Here is a 26,844-nt window from a genome sequence, read left to right on the forward strand (position 1 = left end):
AATTGTGACGCTTGGCATTCAGGCCAAAGAGTTCAATCTTGGATTCATCTGACCAGAGAATCTTGTTTTTCATGGTCTGAGACTCCCATCCTTGATGAAAACCTGCTCCAGAATGCTCAGGACCTCAGACAGGGGTTAAAGTTCACCTTCCAACAGGACAAGGACCCAAAGCACACAGCCAACACAATGCAGAAGTGGCGTCGGGACAAGTCTCTGAATGTCCTTGAGTGGCCCAGCCAGAGCCCGGACTTGAACCCGATCAAACATCTCTGGAGAGAACTGAAAATAGCTGTGCAGCGACACGCCCAATCCCACCTGACAGAGCTTGAGAGGATCTGCAGAGAAGAATGGGAGAAAGTTCCCAAATACAGGTGTGCCAAGCTTGTAGTGTCATACCCAAGAAGACCCAAGGCTGTAATCACTGCCTAAGGTGCTTCCACAAATTCCTAAGCAAAAGATCTGAATACTTATGTTAATATGAAATATTCAGTTGAAGTCAGAAGTTTACATACACCTTAGCTAAGTACATTTAAACTCAGTTTTTCACAATTCCCGACATTTAATCCTTGTAAAAATGCCCAGTTTTAGGTCAGTTAGGATCACCACTTTATTTTAAGAATGTGAAATGTCAGAATAATAGTTGAGAGAAAGACTTATTTCAGCTTTTATTTATTTTATCACATTCCCAGGGGTCAGAAGTTTACATACACTCAATTAGTATTTGGTACTATTGCCTTTAAATTGTTTAACTTAGGTCAAACGTTTTGGGTAGCCTTCCACAAGCTTCCCACAATAAGTTGGGTGAATTTTGGCCCATTCCTCCTGACAGAGCTGGTGTAACGGAGTCAGGTTTGGAGGCCTCCTTGCTCGCAAACACTTTTTCAGTTCTGCCCACAAATGTTCTATAGGAATGAGGTCAGGCTTTATGATGGCCACTCCAACCAATACCTTGACTTTGTTGTCCTTAAGCCATTTTGCCACAACTGTGGAAGTATGCTTGGGGTCATTGTCCATTTGGAAGACCCATTTGCGACCAAGCTTTAACTTCCTGACTGATGTCTTCAGATGTTGCTTCAATATATCAACATATTTTTGCTTCCTCATGATGCCATCTATTTTATTTAGTGCACCAGTCCCTCCTGCAGCAAAGCACCCCCACAACATGTTGCTGCCACCCCACAACATGATGCTGCCACCCCCGTGGTTCACGGTTGGGATGATGTTCTTCGGCTTGCAAACCCCCCTTTTTCCTCCAAACATAACAATGGTCATTATGGCCAAACAGTTCTATTTTTGTTTCATCAGACCAGAGAACATTTCTCCAAAATCTACGATCTTTGTCCCCATGTGCAGTTGCAAACCGTAGTCTGGCTTTTTTATGGCGGTTTTGGAGCAGTGGCTTCTTCCTTGCTGAGCCGACTTTCAGGTTATGTCGATGTAGGACTCGTTTTACTGTGGGATATAGATACTTTTGTACCGGTTTCCTTCAGCATCTTCACAAGGTCCTTTGCTGTTGTTCTGGGATTGATTTGCACTTTTCGCACCAAAGTACGTTCATCTCTAGGAGACAGACCGTGTCTCCTTCCTGAGCGGTATGACAGCTGCATGGTCCCATGGTGTTTATACTTAGTATTGTTTGTACAGATGAACGTGGTACCTTCAGGTATTTGGAAATTGCTCCCAAGGATGAACCAGACTTGTGGAGGACTACAATTCTTTTTCTGATGTCTCGGCTGATTTCTTTTGATTTTCCCATGATGTCAAGCAAAGAGGCACTGAGTTTGAAGGTAGACCTTGAAATACATCCACAGGTACGCCTCCAATTGACTCAAATTATGTTAATTAGCCTATCAGAAGCTTCTAAAGCCATGACATCATTTTCTGAAATTTTCCAAGCTGTTTAAAGGCACAGTCAACTCGGTGTATGTAAACTTCTGACCCACTGGAATTGTGAGAGTAAATTATAAGTGAAATAATCTGTCTGTAAACAATTGTGGGAAAAATTACTTGTCATGCTGACTTGACAAAACTATAGTTCGTGAACAAAACATTTGTGGAATGGTTTTAATGACTCCAACCTAAGTGTATGTAAACTTCCGAATTCAACTGAATATATATATAAATTAGCAACAACAAAAAATGTTTTTGCTTTGTCATTATGGGTATTGTGGGTAGGTTGATGAGGGAAAACATGTGTTTAATCCATTTTTAGAATACCATAAATTATGTAAATTATAGGCTGATCTCGATTTACACCATGTCGGAGTGTGTGGAGAGGGGCTCTAGCACAGGGTAAACAGTCTAGAGACTTCAGCTCTTATGGCATTATTGTATTAAAAAGGTAGGGTTGTGACAGTAATTGTTTTTAGATGATGGTTACTGGTCAGTCAAATGACAGCGTCACCATAATAACCATTGATGCTGGCCTTCTAGGCAGAGTTCCTCCGTCCAGTGTCTGTGTTCTTTTGCCCATCTTAATCTTTTCTTTTTATTGGCCAGTCTGAGATATGGATTTTTCTTTGCAACTCTACCTAGAAGGCCAGCATCCTGGGGTCGCCTCTTCACTGTTGACGTTGAGACTAGTGTGTTGCAGGTACTATTTAATGAAGCTGCCAGTTTAGGACTAGTGACGCGTCTGTTTCTCAAACTAGACACACTAATGTACTTGTTCTATCGCTCAGTTGTGCACCAGGGCCTCCCACTCTTCTTTCTATTCTGGTTAGAGACCGTTCTGTGAAGGGAGTAGTACACAGCGTTGTACGAAATGTTCAGTTTCTTGGCAATTTCTCGCATGGAATAGCCTTCATTTCTCAGAACAAGACTAGACTGACGAGTTTCAGAAGAAAGTTCCTGGTTTCTGGCCATTTTGAGCCTGGAATTGAACCCACAAATGCTGATGCTCCAGATCCTCAGTCTAAAGAAGGTCAGTTTTATTGCTTCTTTAATCAATACAACAGTTTTCAGCTGTGCTAACATAATTGCAAAAGGGTTTTCTAATGATCAATTAGACTTTTAAAATGATAAACTTGTATTAGCTAACACAACGTGCCATTGGAACACAGGAGTGACGGTTGCTGATAATGGTCCTCTGTACGCCTATGTAGATATTCCATTAAATATCTGCCATTTCCAGCTACAATAGTTATTTACAACATTAACAATGTCTACACTGTATTTCTGATCAATTTGATGTTATTTTAATGGACCAAAAATGTATATGTATATGTATATATATATGTATGTATGTATGTATGTATGTATGTATATATCTCCGCAAAAAAAGAAACATCCTCTCACTGTCAACTGCATTTATTTCCAGCAAACTTAACGTGTGTAAATATTTGTATGAACACAACAAGATTCAACAACTGAGACATAAACTGAACAAGTTCCACAGACATGTGACTAACAAATATGGAAATAAGGGGGGGGGGTCAAAATCAAAAGTAACAGTCGGTATCTGGTGTGGCCACCAGCTGCATTAAGTACGGCAGTGCATCTCCTCCTCATGGACTCCACCAGATTTGCCAGTTATTGCTGTGAGATGTTACCCCACTCTTCCACCAAGGCACCTACAAGTTCCTGGACATTTCTAGGGGGAATGGCCCTAGCCCTCACCATCCGATCCAACAGGTCCCAGACGTGCTCATTGGGATTGAGATCCGGGCTCTTCGCTGGCTATGGCAGAACACTGACATTCCTATCTTGCAGGAAATCACGCACAGAACAAGCAGTATGGCTGGTGGCATTGCATGCTGGAGAGTCATGTCAGGATGAGCCTGCAGGAAGGGTACCACATGAGGGAGAAGGATGTCTTCCCAGTAACGCACAGCGTTGAGATTGCATGCAATGACAACAAGCTCAGTCCGATGATGCTGTGACACACCGCTCCAGACCATGACGGACCCTCCACCTCCAAATCGATCCCGCTCCAGAGTACAGGCCTCGGTGTAACGCTCATTCCTTTGACAATAAACGCTAATCACCCCTGGTGAAATAAAACCGTGACTCGTCAGTGAAGTCCTGTCTGGACCAGCGACGGTGGGTTTGTGCCCATAGGTGACGTTGTTGCCGGTGATGTCTGGTGAGGACCTGCCTTTACAACAGGCCTACAAGCCCTGAGTCCAGCCTCTCTCAGCCTATTGCGGACAGTCTGAGCACTGATGGAGAAATTGTGCGTTCCTGGTGTAACTCGGACAGTTGTTGTTGCCATCCTGTACCTGTCCCGCAGGTTTGATGTTCGGATCTACCGATCCTGTGGAGGTGTTGTTACACGTGGTCTACCACTGCGAGGACAATCAGCTGTCCGTCCTGTCTCCCTGAAGCGCTGTCTTAGATGTCTCACAGTATGGTTCTTCCTAGGTTTTGGCCTTTCTAGGGAGTTTTTCCTAGCCACCGTGCTTCTACACCTGCATTGCTTGCTGTTTGGGGTTTTAGGCTGGGTTTCTGTACAGCACTTTGAGATATCAGCTGATGTACGAAGGGCTATATAAATAAATTTGATTTGATTTGGTCATTGCAATTTATTGCCCTGGCCACATCTGCAGTCCTCATGCCTCCTTGCAGCATATGCCTAAGGCACGTTCAAGCAGATGAGCAGGGAAACTGGGAATATTTATTTTGGTGTTTTTCAGAGTCAGTAGAAAGGCTTCTTTAGTGTCCTAAGTTTTCATAACTGTGACCTTAATTGCCTACGGTTTGTAAGCTGTTAGTGTCTTAACGACCGTTCCACAGGTGCATGTTCATTAATTGTTTTTGGTTCATTGAACAAGCATGGGAAACAGTGATAAACCCTTTGAAGATCTGTGAATTATTTGAAGATCTTTGAAAGACAGTTCCTGAAAAGGGGATCTGAACTTTTTTTGAACAAATCAAAACATAAAGAGACTGAAAAATCAACAACAAGTTACAATCATGAAGTGCGTTTATTGCAAAAAAATTATTCAGCCCCTTTACTTTCAGTGCAGCAAACTCTCTCCAGAAGTTCAGTGAGGATCTCTGAATGATCCAGTGTTGACCTAAATGACTAATGATGATAAATGCAAGCGATAATATTGAAATGGAAGGAGTATCAGACCACTGCAAATCTACCAAGACCTGGCCGTCCCTCTAAACTTTCAGCTCATACAAGGAGAAGACTGATCAGAGATACAGCCAAGAGGCCCATGATCACTCTGGATGAACTGCAGAGATCTACAGCTGAGGTGGGAGACTCTGTCCATAGGACAACAATCAGTCGTATATTGCACAAATCTGGCCTTTATGGAAGAGTGGCAAGAAGAAAGCCATTTCTTAAAGATATCCATAAAAAGTGTTGTTTAAAGTTTGCCACAAGCCACCTGGGAGACACACCAAACATGTGGAAGAAGGTGCTCTGGTCAGATGAAACCAAAATTGAACTTTTTGGCAACAATGCAAAACGTTATGTTTGGCGTAAAAGCAACACAGCTCATCACCCTGAACACACCATCCCCACTGTCAAACATGGTGGTGGCAGCATCATGGTTTGGGCCTGCTTTTCTTCAGCAGGGACAGGGAAGATGGCTAAAATTGATGGGAAGATGGGTGGAGCCAAATACAGGACCATTCTGGAAGAAAACCTGATGGAGTCTGCAAAAGACCTGAGACTGGGACGGAGATTTGTCTTCCAACAAGACAATGATCCAAAACATAAAGCAAAATCTACAATGGAATGGTTCAAAAATAAACATATCTAGGTGTTAGAATGGCCAAGTCAAAGTCCAGACCTGAATCCAACCAAGAATCTGTGGAAAGAACTGAAAACTGCTGTTCACAAATGCTCTCCATCCAACCTCACTGAGCTCGAGCTGTTTTGCAAGGAGGAATGGGAAAAATGTCAGTCTCTCGATGTGCAAAACTGATAGAGACATACCCCAAGCGACTTACAGCTGTAATCGCAGCAAAAGGTGGCGCTACAAAGTATTAACTTAAGGGGGCTGAATAATTTTGCACGCCCAATTTTTCAGTTTTTGATTTGTTAAAAAAGTTTGAAATATCCAATAAATGTCGTTCCACTCATGATTGTGTCCCACTTGTTGTTGATTCTTCACAAAAAAATACAGTTTTATATCTTTATGTTTGAAGCCTGAAATGTGGCAAAAGGTCGCAAAGTTCAAGGGGGCCGAATACTTTCGCAAGGCACTGTACATTTTTTTCCCCCTTTATATATATATTTTTCTGCTGAAAACTTAAGGGGCCCCAAAACAAACGACCCGCGGGCCACTTGGGGAACTCTACTCTACAGCCTTGTGTATTTGATGTATGCCCTTACAGCCAGCAACAGGTCCAGAACCAGTCGAGCTTAGGGTTGTGTTTTTAGGGCTGCAATGATACCAGATTCGTAATATAGAACTCTATCCATGGGAAACATGAAAACACATAGCAGACTGAACTCTTTGGTCCTTCAAAAACTTGCTGTGTGTAAAATAGGGTGTGCTATATCTTGGAAAATAGATCAAATGTGACTCTGGGTGACAACATAATGGTGTTTGTTTCCAACATTAGGGCTGATTTCGTAAATATGTGAAATCCGCTTTGTGTTTTGTTTCCTTGCCACAATACTAACGAGTATCACAATACGGGTATCGTCCCGGCCCTAGTGTTTTTGTAAGGGCAGAGTAGAGTACATAGCCCCTGTGTGTGTGTGTGGGGGGGGAGAGAACATGAAAAGGCTGTGAGGGAGAAAAAAAAAAAACAATAATAATTAGACAGCCTCATATCCTGACACAACCCCCCTCCCCCTCTCACCCCCTCCATCACACCCTCAACCCTGAAACAGCAACCCTCACACCCCTCCCTGTGTAGGGGGTGATGTCATGCCACAGGATGGAGGGATGAGGACGGGGATGAAAGGAAGAGAGGGAAAACCCTCATGCCGGTCAGGGCCCATGCGGCCGTTGGCGCGGCAACATGAAATGTGGAAATATCACGCTGGCATGGCGACAAAAGAGAGCAGAGCCACCAAAGCCATGGCATGATTACATGTTCCACAAGAGACGCCAATATCACATAGAGAGAGGGAGAGAGACTAAAGAGAAGGAGAGAGACTAGAGAGAAGGAAAGAGAGAAACTAGAGAGGAGAGAGAGACTAGAAAGAAGGAAAGAGAGAGAGAGAGACTAGAGAGAAGGAAAGAGCGATAGAGAGTGTGAGAGAGACTAGAGAAAGGAAAGAGAGAGAAAGAGGGATAGAGTAGAGGGCGAGAGGGAGAGGGTAGTGGAGGGGATTACCAGGAAGCTAGGAACATGTCACCCCAGCCAGGCTAGTTAGGACAGAAATACACCACTTAAAAGACAGGCAGCACAATTATGAGCACAAAGTTTGTTTTTTCACTAAATTGGTCATTTGCCCAATCAGATCAGCTCTGACAAAGATCTGATGTGAAAAGATTTGATGTGATTGATCAAAAGACCAATTAGGGAGAATTTTTTTTTTGAATTGGGCTGCCCGTGTAGACGGAGCAATACTGTTCAACACTACACTTAAAAGAAACCATCATGCGAGGATCTATTCAACACTTCACACAAAACACCACAAGTCAACTTACTGCGCTATAACTCTTTAGTCTGCACAAATAAAATGTATAGGCATAGCTACAGCTCTCTGAACAAAGCTAAACCCTGCACGGAAATACAATGTGTAGATGTTAGATGAACAGCTCAGTGGCTATCTACAACGCTACAAAAACAACTCTTCCACAAACACAGGCAAAGGAAACACAAGCTAGGACCCAATCTTCCAGCGCCTCCCCGCTTCCCTGCTGTAGAGGGAGCCGCTGTGTGTGCAGCACGCAGGGAGGGAGGCAGCGGTGGGGATCACAGGTCAACAGCCCAGCGCCTCTCATAAGAACCAGACAGGAAGAGCTGGGAAAAAACAGTGTACATATATACACCACCAAATGAAGTGGTGGGTTTGGCATCGAAAAACAAAAGTATATGAGGAAAAGTACCTCATACCTACAGTAAAATATGGTGGTGGGGCTAACCCCAAGCACTAATCAAATTCCAGAAGAAAATGGTTAATCAACCACAAAATCTAAATAAATGTCCGTCTCCGGACTTGAACCCCATTGGTTTATTTTGAATAGGGCAGTCCATACGTGCAGACGAAGGATATCAAGGATCTGGAAAGATTCTGTAAGGAGGACCGGTCTAAGATCCCTCCCAATGTGTTCTCCATTCTCATAAAATGGTTCAGTGTCGTTATCCTCGCAAGGGGAGGGTGCTAGAGCATTGAAAACAGCCAATAATGTTGACCTGTATCTTTTTGAGATTTTTTGTTGTTGTATTACTTGTTAAACAAAATCTCTTTCCCTGTTGTTGTATTAGTATAAAATAATATAATTCTATTTTTTTAACAGTATTTTTTGCGCTTTATCTCTTTATCAGGGGTGTCAATAATTATGGACCTGACTGTATGTGACACGATACTGGTTTTGGTGTGGAAGCCTGCTCTCTCTACTGCACTAGGACTTCATAGGCTAGCATGCCCCACCCCTCCCCTCCATTTTCTTTCACCCTTCTCCTCAAATCCTGCCTTTCACCCTTTCCCGTAAGTCCTGCCTTTCACCCTTTCCCGTAAGTCATACCTGTCACCCTTTCCCATAAGTCCTGCCTTCTGTTCATCAAACCTGCCTCTAATGGTGGGTCAGCTACAATAGAAGTAGTTAGTAGTCCTGGCTTTCACCCTTTCCCGTAAGTCCTGCCTTTCACCCTTTCCCGTAAGTCCTGCCTGTCACTCTTTCCCGTAAGTCCTGCCTGTCACCCTTTCCCGTAAGTCCTGCCTTTCACCCTTTTCCGTAAGTCCTGCCTCTCACCCTTTCCCGTAAGTCCTGCCTTTCACCCTTTCCCGTAAGTCCTGCCTTTCACCCTTTCCCGTAAGTCCTGCCTTCTGTTCATCAAACCTGCCTCTAATGGTGGGTCAGCTACAATAGAAGTAGTTAGTAGTCCTGGCTTTCACCCTTTCCCGTAAGTCCTGCCTGTCACTCTTTCCCGTAAGTCCTGCCTTTCACCCTTTCCCGTAAGTCCTGCCTTTCACCCTTTCCCGTAAGTCCTGCCTGTCACCCTTTCCCGTAAGTCCTGCCTGTCACCCTTTCCCGTAAGTCCTGCCTGTCACCCTTTCCCGTAAGTCCTGCCTGTCACCCTTTCCCGTAAGTCCTGCCTTTCACCCTTTCCCGTAAGTCCTGCCTTTCACCCTTTCCCGTAAGTCCTGCCTTTCACCCTTTCCCATAAGTCCTGCCTGTCACCCTTTCCCGTAAGTCCTGCCTGTCACTCTTTCCCGTAAGTCCTGCCTTTCACCCTTTCCCGTAAGTCCTGCCTTTCACCCTTTCCCGTAAGTCCTGCCTTTCACCCTTTCCCGTAAGTCCTGCCTTTCACCCTTTCCCGTAAGTCCTGGCTTTCACCCTTTCCCGTAAGTCCTGGCTTTCACCCTTTCCCGTAAGTCCTGCCTTCTGTTCATCAAACCTGCCTCTAATGGTGGGTCAGCTACAATAGAAGTAGTTAGTAGTCCTGGCTGCTTTGTTTTCCATTTCAGTAGAGAATCTATGAAGTCAGAATTAGAGTTTAAAAACATCACGATACATTAAAAAAACGTGAGCTGGCGCACACCCAGAGGAAATTGATTTCGTGTAGAGGTGCTGACTAACGGCGAATAAACTATAAGATGCAAAAATAAAAATAAAGAGTCGCACACTTTATATATAAACTCCCGGTAATTTATTGGGTAAATCACCAACGTTTCGGGCATCAATGTGCCTTCTTCAGGGTGAACATCGTGATGCAAATAGCATATTTGGGGCATGTAGCATATTCTAGAATTGGAATTTAGATCCGAAACTGGGCGGCAAAGTGTGTAGTAAACAGAGAGGAGGGTTGAGTATGGGGTTATACAGGGGGGTAAGGCTAGACCGGGCACGGCAGGATGGGGTGAGGAGGGATATCTGAGCCTGTTTGGGACTACAGTCTAACGGGCACTATGGGAGTTGGGGCATGGGGGCTGGCAGGGGCACTTCGGGCTGTGTGTCTGTCTGGCATTACAGTAGAGTAGTGGCCGTGTCTGGCTCTGGGAACACTACAGGCCCCCAGCTGTGCTCGGGCCCAGGCAGGCAGGGTCTGGTCTGTCAAGATGGGCCAAACAACAATGAAGAGGCCTTTCCCCTCTCCTTTCTCTCTCTCACTTTACACACTAATTATAGACCAGCAATGTCCCACTGTCCCCTCAAAACAAACCAGGAAAGAGAATGGAAGAACAAGGCGCCTCCTCTTCTCCCTCCTCCTTTTCATCTCCACTCTAATGAGGGGATGGATACTGTCATCTAGATCACTTTCACAACACCTCCCCCTGAAAGAGGGCCACAGGTCTGCTGGATGGGCTCTGCTCCTGCACCCCCCCCTCTGATAGTGGTGGTAGATGCCCAGTCTCCTTTATGGCTCTAATCTGATAGTGGTAGGGGGTGTTAGATGTCTAGTCCCCCCCAATTCCAACATGGCCGCCTGTCTACAAAGACAAGAGATCATCCCTATGGTGGCCCCAAATACCAGCTCAGCAGACGTTGAGTCAAGGCCTCACTGCAGTCCAGTCAGAACACTACTGTACGCCAAAAACACTCGACTGACCCGTCGACTACAACAAATGATTACAGTCGGTACTTTCGGCCACACTTGTTCCTATTCCCAGGTAGAGTACAAGGTTCTTCAAGTGTTTGAGTGCCTTCGTTCTAGCATTACCATTAGCTCAGCTTTCAGATCCTGGCGTGTTGCGTGTTCTGTTCTCCTCTGTCCTACTCGGTAGCTAGCATTGAACGCCAACTGACCGCTAACCGTCACCTCCAGAGAAAGTGCCTCATCCATTAGCATGTCTATACAGCTACAAGGAGTGCTCCTTCAATTATGAATGGCTGCCCTCTTTCTGTCACAGGCGTGTACAGGATAAACGAGACGATAGCCTCCCCCCCCTTCCTCAGGGACAAGTGGTATGTTCCATTAGGAAGGACACTTAATTAAAGCCATGATAAAATACCACTCTGGACACCAGAGGGGGGGTCTGGTGGAGGGGTGGAGGGGAGAGGGGGAGAGGCAAGTGAAGGCTTCAGTTCCTCTCTTCTGATTATTGAAGCGAAAAGAGGAGGTGAAAAACAAAAACAAAACCTGTAAACGAACGGTTCCCTTGACAACCAGGGATCAGAGATAAATAATACTGACAACGTTTTAATTAAGTTGCTGAACACAAGTTGTCTTCACTTCAGAGCCAGGCCGAATCTGCCCATGCTGATAGGATGAAGGAGTGATGTTGTCTGGCATGTACAGGAGCTGATCCCAGATCAGCACTCCTACCCTGAGACACTTGATACATACGGGCCAAGGTCTTGTTTAACATCCACCACCTACCCAAAGACATTGCATCATGTTCGTCTGTGTGCATGTATAACCTAGCTGTGTTGCTCACCTTTCCCAGGACAGTGAGACAGCTGGGGTCCAGCTCAGGCTGCTCCAGCTTCACCACTCCCACCCAGCCATACTCGTATAGGTCCTCCTCATCATTGTTGTTACACAGCCCCAGCGGATGCATCTGGAGACACGAGGAAAAGCTTGGGTCAATATCACAACATATAACACAGGATTAATGTCCTTCACGGCACAGCATAGGGTTAAAATCATTCTAGGGATCCTGGGAAAACATGCTCCTGCAAGAACCTAAATGTCCCTTATTATATTACATACAAGCTGGTGCAGGTGTGTGTGTGTGTTTGCGGTCGGGCTCAAAGAGATTGCCATTGAAGTGCGCTTTATACACTGTACCTATGAGCTAAGCAGCAGCGCTACGGTTTAACAGCCAGCCAGGCACATTCATATTACTATAAAAGGATGTAAGGCTTTAAATGAAGAGAGAGAAAAAAGCCAATGGTAAAGTAGCTAAGTTCCACACCATTGCACATTACCCAGTGTCTAGAGTATCTTAAGTGGTCCCCCTATTATCCCTAAGGCTACTAAATGATCTTGGGGTTTGCAGTGCCATTCCTCAGAGCACAGAAAGAGAATGACTAGAATGGAAAAGAATCCCCCTTCAGACCACAGCAATACTTCAGGTCGAACGCACTGATTATAGGCCTAAGTTGCGCTGGATAAGTGTCCGCTAAATGACTACAATGTAGAATGTCTGTAATTGAAATGCCCAGTCTATTCTATGTCATTGTATTCTTATGTCCTGACGCAGAGGGAGGATGTCTGCAGAGTAGATTAGACCTGAGGACTGAGGATAGGAGGGCAGACATGACAGAGGCTGGCTGACTCACTCTCTCTCTGTGTGTGTGTGTGTGTGTGTGTGTGTGTGTGTGTGTGTGTGTGTGGGCACGAGGCAGCCCCCTGTAATTACAGACTAATGCATCATGATTCATCTCAGAAAGCTCTTTAGCTACTTTACTTCAGACTTTCTCTTCTTTGATTACGTAGGGGGATTTAGAAATAGACCTATATGTCTGCATCCCAAATGGCACCATGTTCCCTTCCATAGTACACTAGTGTTGATCGTCTGGTTTGGGGACCTACAGTATGTCGTCATCATACGTATCCACCAATCAGAACAAAAACACAGAAACCTCGCAAAAATAAATACACTTTTTTTTTTAAAACAGCATAAAAAGGAACACTTGACGTCTAGGCTTCTAACTTCAAGGAGCCTACTTGCCCTTCCCCAAAATGCTTTAAGTATTGCACCAATATTTCCTGTGGTGATGACACAGACTGCTGTGGACTGCTATACTCTATATCTAAAAGCAGCCTTTCTTCCTTCCTGCTCTGTGGGGCCTCAGCCTGGCCTTGTAAACTCAACAGGTAAAGACTTGAAGAATTCATCGTATTCCTGTCAGGCCTAAGCCAGTCAGGGATATACTGACCTTACTGTAAAAGGGCTCTCCATAGTGATTTCACCGTCTACGCACAAATTTCAGCTGCACAAAAGGAAATGGAACGAGGTGGAGAACTAGGCAAACAAACCTCCGCCGGCGCTGTTGAGTTCTGTGTAGAGCCTTTAACACTCAACATGGTCGGGCATCGAACTGAACCAAATCAAGACAAAAGTTACATTGAAATATAAAAACAAGACAACTACAGCAAGAGAGAAACCTACAGTGTAAACTGCACATATCTGTTCGAGCATAACAAGAAAGAGGGTAATTTCACTCCTTCTCCGATACCCAAAATTAGATTAAACGTCTTAAAAAAAAAAAAATTTTTAAAGTTGGAAGCTGGTGTAATTAGGTCACAAAGACCCATCCCCACCCCTCTCCACCCTGACCAGTAGCAGCAGCTTAGTGGACCCTCTGGGTCTGAGGATGACCCCAGATACCCTCTCTCTCCCTGCCCTGACCTCTGAACCCTACTTCATCACTTTGGGAGAGAGCTGCCCTGCTGGTTGGAGTTCGGGCGAGTCATGCAGCAGGACCATTGAAAAGGTAGACTACATGGCCAAAAGTATGTGGATACCTCCTAGTCAAACATCACATTCCAAAATCATGGGCATTAATATGGAGTTGGTCTCCCCTTTTGCTGCTATAACAGCCTCCACAGGATGTCAAAAGACTAGTTGGAAAGGTGACATCCTATGACGGTGCCACGTTGAAAGTCACTGAGCTCTCCAGTACGGGCCATTCTACTGCCAATGTTTGTCTATGGAGATGTAATGGCTGTGTGCTCGATTTTATACACCTGTCAACAACGGGTGTGGCTGAAATAGTCAAATCCACTAATTTGAAGGGGTGTCCATATACATTTGGCCATGTAGTGTATTTAGAGGGGAGGTTTGTCACTCCATCGCCATATGGCAAAGGGGGGGCGGCCCACTGACCTGAGGGTTTTGGAGGAGTGTGTGTGTGCGTGTGTTGGGTGGGGGTTAGAGTTCAGGGCTTAAATGCAAATAGCCCAAGATGGTCATTGTGTGTCATAGGAAAGGAATGCTGACAAAGTGTGTAATGTCGTTTGAGAGTTCTCTCTTCTCTATGAAGTTCCCTATTTCCCCCACTGAAGGATGTAATGTGATAGAGACATTGGATTCTCCACACGAACACCTCTCTATCATTACTAGTCTAGAGGCATACTGGAACCACAGATGCTAAATTTGAGAAATCAAGAGCCTCGGGACAGCCATGGGGAAGGAATATTAAAGACACACACACAGACACGTAAAGCACACACACACACACACTTAAGTGTACACAGACAAGGGTTTCTGTTAGCAGGTAATAGCCAGTACCAGTCAGAATTTTGGACACATCTACTCATTCAAGGGTTTTTCTTTATTTTTACTATTTTCTACATTGTAGAATAGTAGTGAAGACATAAAAACTATGAAATAACACATATGGAATCATGTAGTAACCAAAAAAGGGTTAAACAATTCAAAACATATTTTAGATTCTTCAAAGTAGCCACCCGTTGCCTTGACAGCTTTGCACACTCTTGGCATTCTCTCAACCAGTATCATGAGGAATAATTTTCCGACAGTCTTGAAGGAGTCCTACATATGCTGAGCACTTGTTGGCTGCTTTTTCTTCACTCTGCGATCGGGTGATTGTGGAGGCCAGGTCATCTGATGTAGAACTCCATCACTCTGCTTCTTGGTCAAATAGCCCTTACACAGCCTGGAGGTGTGTTTTGGGTCATTGTCCTGTTGAATAACAAGTGATAGTCCCACTAAACCCAAACCAGATGGGATGTCATATCGCTGCAGAATGCTGTGGTAGCCATGCTGGTTAAGTGTGCCTTGAATTTGAAAGAAAACCACAGACAGTGTCACCAGCAAAGCACTCCCACACCATCACACTTCCTCCTACATGCTACATCGTGGAAACCACACATGCGGAGATCATCCATTCACCTACTCTTTGACTTGTTTAACACTTTTTTGGCTACTACATGATTCCATATGTGTTATTTTATAGCTTTGATGTCTTCACAATTATTCTACAATGTAAGAAATAGTAAAATCAAGAAAAATCCTGGAATGAGTAGTTTTTTACTGGTACTGTATATATATATTTTTTTAATAAAATAAATACATTTGGCACAGGGCCAATTAATTGTTCGGGAGAAGAATAAATCCCGAAATATACTTTTTAGCCTATTCATTGATGGAAATACCAGGCAATGTAAAAATAAAAAAAAATAAAAAAATGTTTAAAAAAAAACATTTGACTGGTCAAGCTTATCGGTCTAAAGGTACATTTGCATAATTTAGTGGAATTAAAATTGCCGCGTCTGTACAGCATATTCGTTATGCATTTTATTTATCACACGCGTACAGCATACAGATCTTTTGAGTGGAAAATCTCTGACCGAGTGAGAGCTGCTGCTATAGCATCTCAAACCGGAAATGCATAGGCAACGAACGGAAGGCAGGCCTCATCAGCGCATCACACACCACTTTGCATTTTGAAAACATATTTAAATTGTTTGAAACCTCAACGTTTTAATACATGAGGTATGTCTTACCTTGCATCAAAGTAACCAAGCCAAAATCAGACCATATCCATGGAGGCAATTATTTTATATAAACTTTCTTTCATTGTCCAGTAGCCAAAGGAACAATCCTAGTCATATTAAAACCCATGCTAGTTGTTGTATATTAGATCACCCCTCTTTCTAAATGTCTAACGGATTTTGTCATCTCTGTCACATGAAACCGCTGGCATGTACAGTGCCCTTTTGACAAAGGTGTTTTCCCGCTAATTGCATTGTGGAACGAACAACCTACTGCCTTGTACGCATTGCTGCGCTTACGTGAAGAAATACGTTTATTTTAAGCTAAACCTTCTGATCTGTTACCATTTAATTTTATGTATCCTACTGGTTGTACGAATTTGGGCTCTATCATTCCACAACGGTCCCAGAATCTGTTTGGAATAGGCCATTTCTTTCTCAACAAGCTGGTCCACTTTTCTACAATGGCGGACAGTAAATTGACAAAGGCTAGTGATTTTGCTGTTCTTTGGCTGAGGAAAAGTAAATGTGGACAGTTATTCTAACATCTTCAAAGTGCGCATCAGAATTCGGTAAGAAGGACTGCACATCGGTGCATCCTCGCATGTTCTGTTAATATGAATAACCATAATCAAAATGTGATTTCTGTCATTCGGAGCACCGTGGGTGGACGCCCTAATCAGGGCACGCACCCAATGCATATGGGTCCTGTACATTTCTCAAATGTCCGGTAAATTAAAAATGCTTGTGGTCAAATGTCCGGCGCCACGTTTTCGCCACAACTGAAACCCTGACAAAGACATACTCTTGTAGCTGGGTACGCGCACACACATTCTTGTTCTTATTTATTTCAGTGTTGCATTTCAGGTAACGTAAAATTCGAGGCAAAGGAAGCATGTCCTTCAGGCTGTGTCTTCTGAGAAGCCAAACTCCTGACGCAACAACAATACCTAGCAACATTGTCAACAAAAACATTGAATTACTAGGAAACTGTGGGCGAAAAAGAGCGATATTTTAATCAACACAGCACCAAGAAGGAAGCAGTGAAAGCAGCAGACCTTCATATTCAGAGAGAGAAAGAGGGCAATCAGTGAAGAACAAACACCATTTTAAATACAACCCATATTTAGGCTTATTTATTTTCCCTTTTGTACTTGAACTATTTGCACATCGTTACAATACTGTACAGTATATAGCCATAATAACATTTAACATGTCTCTATTCATTTGGAACTTTTGTGAGTGTAATGTTTACTGTTCATTTTGCTTTTGTTTATTATCTATTTCACTTGCTTTCGCAATGTATAAACATGCCAATGAAGCCCTTTTGAATGGAATTGAATTGAGAGAGAGATCTTCACTATTCGCTAAGCATTCTCTACACGGTCTCTCCTGTAAACTTAGAGAAGGGGCAGAGCAGTATAGAAGGTTCAGGCTGCCTGGCACAGATGACTGTAGATAGGTAGGATTTAGGTAGGTAGATCGATATTACTGCTGGTAGGAGAAGGGAGAACAGGTCTATACTACACATTTGGTATGATAATTCCATCTTTGAAAGCTGGGGAGGGGGAGGGGGAATCAGGAGATATAAGCAGCTCTTTCCCCTATGCCTACATAGTGCATACATTAATCATCATGCTGAACTATTCCACTTCACAAATTGAAATCAACTGAATAAGGATTCATTACCTGCCCCGGTGTTGCTGTGGCTGACATATTGGGAAATGTATTTAAAATGAACAGAGGGAGGGAGGGAGAAATGGTGGGAGAAGGGAGAGAATGATCCCCGCCTGCCCTGCTCTGCCTGTCTGTCTCCCTGGCTGCCTGTCTCCCTGGCTGCCTGTCTCCCTGGCTCTGAGTCTAGAACACTGTTCTATTGTGTTGGTCCTTTCCCTGCACCTCCAAAGGGCCTTCTGTTGTTGTTATGGCCAGCGCTGTTATTTTAGAGGCTGGCCACCATTATCTCCATCTGTACTGCTGGTACACAGCTAGAGAGAGGCTGGTTGGTCATCGGGGGATGTAAAAACATGCCTTGATTGAGGGAAGGTTGTTAATACGGAATGTTTTGGTGTCTTTGGCACACACACCGTGCAGAAACAGCAGAGCTTGTCATGTGCTCACTGCTCCAGAAGCTATCCTCTCCAGGTAGAGCCCTGCTACCTGACCTGAGCCCGACGGCCCCTGACATTATACATCAGGTTAGGGCAGGGTAGTGCCTGTTTTTTTCAGGAATAACTACGGTACGGGCATAGCTCGGGTATCACCAAATTGTTAACTAACATTTTGAAGTGGAGCCATTTGCTCGTGCTCTGCTGCGCAGTACATCTATCGAAGATCATAACATGGTGTCAGAAGTGCTTCACCCTCGTCAAATATAAGACGAGAGATTATTTCAGAGAAAATAATAATATTCCTTGTGCTGTTGGAGTTTAGAGTGACGAAAAGTAGCTAAGCGCTAACTGCTCTCATGTGTCTTCATTGAGCAGGGCAACCCAAGCGGAGCCGTTCCTATGGATACTCAGACTCGGAGCCGCCATGAACAGAGCGCATGGAGAGCGAGTTGCGGATGGGACTGAGTGACAGACCGAGGAGCAGCTAATGGATTTACTAACGGAGGAAGTTAATTCTGATTTCAGGTTTCGGGCAGGGCCTTACATTTGGCAGAAGCAATCGGGCCTGGGTACGGTAGGGCCTGAACGTTGTGGGCATGGGTAGGGCTCAGGCTTAAAATGTATGCCCGTGCAGGACTCTACCTCTTGGCCCCACAGCTGGACAAGAGTACTGCCTACCATGACACTTCCCTTTGCTTTGCACCTTCCTTCCTTCTCCCCCCACTCATCCCCTATCCCCTCTCCTCTATTCTCCCTTACCCCCTCTCCTAGATGGTGTCTCCAGTTCTGCCCTGCTCGCCCCGAGGGGAGGCAGTCTTTCACATGGGTATCCCCTTACACACAGCCAACACTCTCAATGAAATCATGGCAGTGATCTGAACCCAGCTTGTCACTCAACTGGTCCCTCCCCCCATGCTCCATCTACAGAAAACAGTGTAAAGACTTGGGTTGTATGCACTAGGGCTAGGCACGAAACGGAAGAAAACGGACTGAAACAGGGAGCGACTACCTGAACTTCTCCAATGAGAAAGGCTTGTTTTTGTATTTTGTCGCTAATCATTTGGCTGCGGCATGCACTAATGAATACAACCCTGAAGTTTGGTTTGGAACAGGAGTGGGTTGCGGCTTTGCCAACTAATACTGTACGTATAAATTATCTCAATCAATAAATACAATACAGAGTTAAAAAAATATGGGTTATGGCTGTTGCTTGTTGATTTGTCTTACGTGCTTTAATAAAACATCATCATAGCATTATGGGGGATGATATACTATGTGAAGACGTGAAATGCAGTCAAATGAAAGGTGGGCCCCCACCATCCCCGAAATCCCACCCCCAGCTCTTTATCCCGCTCGCTCTCCCCTATAGGAGTGGACTGAGCCGATTTGGGTTTGTAGTGGGATCAAAACAAGCCCTACTTCTAGGACTATTTCTAGTCCTCCCCTCTCAACGGACATCTAAATGCAAGTCACACCATTCTCCTCTGTCAGTGACACGATTCACTCTTCCTTTGATCATTCAACAACAACTAATTCAGACCCCCCCCTCCCCCATCCCTCACTTTTCACCATCGCTGTGCACCCCTATTTGCAGCACCACCCCTGCTCCCCCCTCCTACATCCTCCTTTCCCGCAACCCCCAACATTTTAAATCGCTCCCCACGTTTTGTTGTCTGAGTCGCAGCATGCTAAACCGCCCCTGCTTGAAAGAACTTGATAGGGTTCAGAGCTAGGAGGAGGAGGAGGAGGAAACTCAAGGCAGGACAAGGCTAGCTAGTTTCCCCTACTGCTCTCCACCTTCCTTCAGCCCCCCCCATTTTGTATTAACTTAGGGCCGTCTAAAATTGTACTAAACGGAATAAGGCAACAACAAAAAATCTCAAGTTGAGTTTTTTTCCAGGTTTCAGATCGCTCTCAAAACCACACTTTTATTAAATAGAAAAACATCAACATGGAATGTTCTAAGTCTACAATGCTTAAAATCACATCAGGAGACCACTTTTGTAGTCTGGGAAATGTTTTAAGACATTTTAAGTGTGTACCAGCAAGAGACTTGTTGGTTAACAGTGTTTCTGTAGCACATGTGATTGCAGAGTATGCTAAACAAATTGCCACTGGATTGATCCAAATATTCATGGTATCATTCTGCCAGGGAAGGCATAGGCTACTTTGTAGCTAACATTTAATTGAGAAGGTTTTTGGGAAAGCCTTTCCATCTAACCAGAAGACGTTTATCATTAGCATCATCCGTAACGGCTCCACAAAGCGGCAGTTCTCCGCATCGTGGATTTTATAGGGCCCCTACTAACTTAAAGAAATGCTGTGTGGGTCAAAGATTTCACAAACATCCACCCCGGCTCTGGTTTAGAAGAACCTGTTTGGACCATTACAGCTTCAAAGGGTGCGTTTGACTGTGGGAAGATGGTTGTGTTAGCTGCAACACTACATTCAGAGCACAGTGCTCCTGTACATGATCATCTTAGACAGTGCTTCTGCTGATGCACCAGGTAGTCAACTTCAAAACAGCAGGCAGATTGGAGGACATAGCAGACCATTTGATTCCTCAGCTAAAATCATCACGCGCCACAGACTGAAAGACAGACGGAGAACGAGATTACACACGCATAATAGCAACTTGTTGTTTATCCTGGATATGGAGCTGTGCTCAGCTTAACCAAAGGAACAACTGAAACGAACCCTCTGTTTCATTCTCAAATCCCAGTTAAGAAAGGAAATGAAACACAGACTCCTAAAAAAAAAAACATATTGGGCATTGGCACACAAAAAAAGCCACGAGCAAGCCCACTACCATGTCACAGAGCAGCTCAGCACAGGGACTTACAGTATCCCAACTACTGTGCTTCTAATATAGTCTAACATTGCATGAAATCGCACCCTATTCCCTTTATAGTGCACTACTTTTGACCAGGGCCCCTAGGGCTCAGTAGGGAATAGTGTCAATTTGAGACACAGTTTAGGACACTGTCTGGTGATCACAGATTTAGGTCGTGATGCAGATCGGTTTCACTGACAATCAGAAGGGAGAGAGCAAGCCCACAGGCACACTGTGCCATCACAAACACTGTGCAATCCCAAACACCGTGCCATCACAAACTAGGGCCAGGGACAATGCCAGTATCGGAATATTTTGTCCGTGGCAAAAGTGAAAACACGAAGCAGAAGTCACTCTTTGGTCCTTCAAAAACTGCAGTATGGAAAATATTGTGTGCTATATCTTGGAAAATAAATACATGTGACTCTGGATGACAACATAATAGTGTTTGTTTCCAACATTAGGGTGGTTTTCCTAAAGTTAAATACGCTTCGTGTTTTGTTTCCTTGCCACGATACTAACGAGCATCGAAATACTGGTATTGCTCCGGCCCTACCACAAACACCATGCCACCACAAACACCATGCCACCACAAACACCATGCCACCACAAACACCATGCCACCACAAACACCGGCCACCACAAACACTATGCCATCCCACGCACCATGCCACCACAAACACTATGCCATCCCATGCACCATGCCACCACAAACACCATGCCATCCCATGCACCATGCCACCACAAACACTATGCCATCCCACGCACCATGCCACCACAAACACTATACCATCCCATGCACCATGCCACCAAAACACTATGCCATCCCATGCACCATGCCACCACAAACACTATGCCATCCCATGCACCATGCCACCAAACACTATGCCACCCCACCACAAACACTATGCCATCCCACGCACCATGCCACCAAACACTATGCCATCCCACGCACCATGCCACCACAAACACTATGCCATCCCATGCACCATCCCACCACAAACACTATGCCATCCCAAACACCATCCCACCACAAACACCATGCCACCACAAACACTATGCCATCCCAAACACCATCCCACCACAAACACTATGCCATCCCAACAAACACTATGCCATCCCATGCACCATCCCCACCACAAACACTATGCCATCCCAAACACCATCCCACCACAAACACTATGCCATCCCAAACACCATCCCAACACAAACACTATGCCATCCCAAACACCATCCCACCACAAACACTATGCCATCCCAAACACCATCCCAACACAAACACTATGCCATCCCAAACACCATGCCACCACAAACACCATTCCACCACAAACACCATGCCACCACAAACACCATGCCACCACAAACACCATGCCACCACAAACACCATGCCACCACAAACACCATGCCACCACAAACACCGCCACCACAAACACCATGCCATCCCACGCACCATGCCACCACAAACACCATGCCACCACAAACACCGGCCATCCCATGCACCATGCCACCACAAACACTATGCCATCCCACGCACCATGCCACCACAAACACCATGCCATCCCATGCACCATGCCACCACAAACACTATGCCATCCCATGCACCATGCCACCAAACACTATACCATCCCATGCACCATGCCACCACAAACACTATGCCATCCCATGCACCATGCCACCACAAACACTATGCCATCCCATGCACCATGCCACCACAAACACTATGCCACCCCACCACAAACACTATGCCATCCCACGCACCATGCCACCAAACACTATGCCATCCCACGCACCATGCCACCACAAACACTATGCCATCCCATGCACCATGCTACCACAAACACTATGCCATCCCAAACACCATCCCACCACAAACACTATGCCATCCCAAACACCATCCCACCACAAACACTATGCCATCCCAACACAAACACTATGCCATCCCATGCACCATGCCACCACAAACACTATGCCATCCCATGCACCATGCCACCACAAACACTATGCCATCCCACGCACCATGCCACCACAAACACCATGCCACCACAAACACCGGCCATCCCATGCACCATGCCACCACAAACACTATGCCATCCCACGCACCATGCCACCACAAACACCATGCCATCCCATACACCATGCCACCACAAACACTATGCCATCCCACGCACCATGCCACCACAAACACTATACCATCCCATGCACCATGCCACCACAAACACTATGCCATCCCATGCACCATGCCACCACAAACACTATGCCATCCCCACCACAAACACTATGCCATCCCACGCACCATGCCACCAAACACTATGCCATCCCACGCACCATGCCACCACAAACACTATGCCATCCCATGCACCATGCCACCACAAACACTATGCCATCCCAAACACCATCCCACCACAAACACTATGCCATCCCAAACACCATCCCACCACAAACACTATGCCATCCCAAACACCATCCCACCACAAACACTATGCCATCCCAACACAAACACTATGCCATCCCATGCACCATGCCACCACAAACACTATGCCATCCCAAACACCATCCCACCACAAACACTATGCCATCCCAAACACCATCCCACCACAAACACTATGCCATCCCAAACACCATCCCACCACAAACACTATGCCATCACAAACACCATCCCAACACAAACACTATGCCATCCCAAACACCATCCCACCACAAACACTATGCCATCCCAAACACCATCCCAACACAAACACTATGCCATCCCAAACACCATCCCAACACAAACACTATGCCATCCCAAACACCATCCCACCACAAACACTATGCCATCCCAAACACCATCCCACCACAAACACTATGCCATCCCAAACACCATCCCACCACAAACACTATGCCATCACAAACACCATCCCACCACAAACACTATGCCATCCCAAACACCATCCCACCACAAACACTATGCCATCCCAAACACCATCCCACCACAAACACTATGCCATCCCAAACACCATCCCACCACAAACACTATGCCATCCCAAACACCATGCCACCAAACACCATTCCACCACAAACACCATGCCACCACAAACACCATGCCACCACAAACACCATGCCACCACAAACACCATGCCACCACAAACACCATGCCACCACAAACACTATGCCACCACAAACACCATGCCACCACAAACACCGGCCACCACAAACACCATGCCACCACAAACACCATGCCACCCAAACACCATGCCACCACAAACACTATGCCATCCCATGCACCATGCCACCACAAACACTATGCCATCCCACGCACCATGCCACCACAAACACCATGCCATCCCATGCACCATGCCACCACAAACACTATGCCATCCCATGCACCATGCCACCAAACACTATGCCATCCCATGCACCATGCCACCACAAACACTATGCCATCCCATGCACCATGCCACCACAAACACTATGCCATCCCATGCACCATCCCACCACAAACACTATGCCATCCCATGCACCATGCCACCACAAACACTATGCCACCCCACCACAAACACTATGCCATCCCACGCACCATGCCACCAAACACTATGCCATCCCAAACACCATGCCACCACAAACACTATGCCATCCCAAACACCATCCCACCACAAACACTATGCCATCCCAACACAAACACTATGCCATCCCATGCACCATGCCACCACAAACACTATGCCATCCCACGCACCATCCCACCACAAACACTATGCCATCCCAAACACCATCCCACCACAAACACTATGCCATCCCAACACAAACACTATGCCATCCCACGCACCATGCCACCACAAACACCATGCCACCACAAACACTATGCCATCCCAAACACCATGCCACCACAAACACTATGCCATCCCAAACACCATGCCACCACAAACACTATGCCATCCCAACACCATGCCACCACAAACACTATGCCATCCCAAACACCATCCCACCACAAACACTATGCCATCCCATGCACCATCCACCACAAACACTATGCCATCCCAAACACCATCCACCACAAACACTATGCCATCCCATGCACCATGCCACCACAAACACTATGCCATCCCATGCACCATCCACCACAAACACTATGCCACCCCACCACAAACACTATGCCATCCCAAACACCATCCCACCAAACACTATGCCATCCCAAACACCATCCCACCACAAACACTATGCCATCCCATGCACCATGCCACCACAAACACTATGCCATCCCAAACACCATCCCACCACAAACACTATGCCATCCCAAACACCATCCCACCACAAACACTATCCCATCCCAACACAAACACTATGCTATCCCAAACACCATCCCACCACAAACACTATGCCATCCCAAACACCATCCCACCACAAACACTATGCCATCCCAAACACCATCCCACCACAAACACTATGCCATCCCAAACACCATCCCACCACAAACACTATGCCATCCCAAACACCATCCCAACACAAACACTATGCCATCCCAAACACCATCCCAACACAAACACTATGCCATCCCAAACACCATCCCACCACAAACACTATGCCATCCCAAACACCATCCCAACACAAACACTATGCCATCCCAAACACCATCCCATCACAAACACTATCCATCCCAAACACCATCCCATCACAAACACCATCCCATCCCAAACACCATCCCATCCCAAACACCATCCCATCCCAAACACCATCCCAACACAAACACTATGCCATCCCAAACACCATCCCAACACAAACACTATGCCATCCCAAACACCATCCCATCCCAAACACCATCCCAACACAAACACTATGCCATGAAAATACAGTGTTCAAAAAGAGTTACATCAAAACAATGCCATCGCAAAGTGACACCACAAAATAGTGCCATCAGCTACAGTGCCATCAACAATGATATGGTCGTGGTGCCACCAGGGTCTGGCAGAGTGACAGGTTTCACTAGATGTTCTCTAGGTCAGTTAGGTCCAATGATTAACCCCTAGAGCGGTTGGTTAAGGTTTATAGGTTTCTCTATTTTGGGAAGGGGAAGAGCTAGCACCTTTTCACGTGTACACAGAAATATACCGGAGAAGAAGAACCCGGGAACCATGCCAGTCTACTGTACTTAGTCAATGCCACTTCGACATTGCTCGTCCTAATATTTATATATTTCTTAATTCCATTCTTTTACTTTCAGATGTGTGTATTGTTGTTAATTGTTAGATACTACTGCACTGTTGGAGCTAGGAACACAAGCATTTTGCTACACCCGCAATAACATCTACTAAATATATGTATGTGACCAATAAAATTAGATATTTGATTTGAGTCCTCTTCTCTTGTCTCACCCACCTGTGTTCCCTAAGCTAGGCTACAGACGTGTGTGTTCCAGTGTGTGTTTGAGGGAGGGAGGGAGAGTGTGTGTGTGTGCTTGCGAGAGAAAGAGAGAGCTCAGGGCACTACAGCTCTCAATGAATGATACTGGTACTGGAGAAGGCAAGTATGTGTGTTCTCCCCAAAAGTCTTCCACCGTGAACTCAATGACCCCACTCCACACCCCCCACACACGTTCACACACGCATGCAAAAACACACACACCAGCTGCACTGACCCGGGGCATTGACGGGCTAGGGCCTCCCACTGCATCCCCCAACCCCATTCATCTTCAGAGAGGTGTGAGGTAGCCCTTACAACGATCCCAGCTTATGTGTGATACTATCGTAGTTCAACATTGTCGCAGGTTTGCAATGGGAGAGCGTACTTGTATTAGCATATCATCACGTCATGAAGATATTGACACTCCCCTTACATTGTGTGGTTGGTGGATTTAATCAATGACCTGCGCAAACGTGTGTGAGTCTGCTCTGAACACACACATCAAATACCCTCAACCTCAAATGGCCCCCCAGCTGCCAAATACTTCCAGTGATACCTCATCCTCAGAACTGGATGCTCGCTCGCAATAACATGCCCACACATAGCGGGGAGAACACACACACACACACACGGCCGTGCCAGTTTCCTGTCGATGCATGTCATTTAAACTCTGTCCCAGCAGCCAAACAGTGATTTTCACAGAGAGTTATTACCACACAGTTCCACTCCATCTGTTTATCCATGAGGAGGACCGAGCCATAGTATAGTAGTATAGAATGCGGTCTAGTGCACTGCATCATAGTGCTAGAGGCGTTACTACAGACCCGGGTTCATTCCCGGGCTGTGCCACAACCGGCCGTGGCCGGGAATCCCTTAGGACGACGCACAATTGTCCCAGCGTCGTCTGGGTTAGGGGAGGGTTTGGCCAGGGGGGGATTTACTCTCACCCTAGCAACTCCAAGTGGCGGGCCGGGTGCCTGCAGGCTGACCCCGGTCGCCAGTTGAATGGTGTTTCCTCCAACACATTTGTACAGATGGCTT

General features: G+C 45.8%; 1 protein-coding gene across 2 annotated transcripts in view; it reads right to left on the reverse strand.

Moving 5' to 3' along the window:
- The window catches only part of znrf3 (zinc and ring finger 3), a 111,820-nt gene that overhangs the window by 29,406 nt on the left and 55,570 nt on the right, over window positions 1-26,844 (reverse strand). For both annotated transcript variants that reach the window (XM_024418242.2, XM_024418241.2), the window contains exon 2: window positions 11,462-11,584. In XM_024418242.2, the coding sequence (XP_024274010.1) occupies window positions 11,462-11,584 (123 nt within the window). The remainder of the gene's footprint in view (window positions 1-11,461; window positions 11,585-26,844) is intronic.

The sequence above is a fragment of the Oncorhynchus tshawytscha genome, linkage group LG04, assembly GCF_018296145.1.
Source record: "Oncorhynchus tshawytscha isolate Ot180627B linkage group LG04, Otsh_v2.0, whole genome shotgun sequence".
Lineage (NCBI taxonomy): Eukaryota > Metazoa > Chordata > Actinopteri > Salmoniformes > Salmonidae > Oncorhynchus > Oncorhynchus tshawytscha.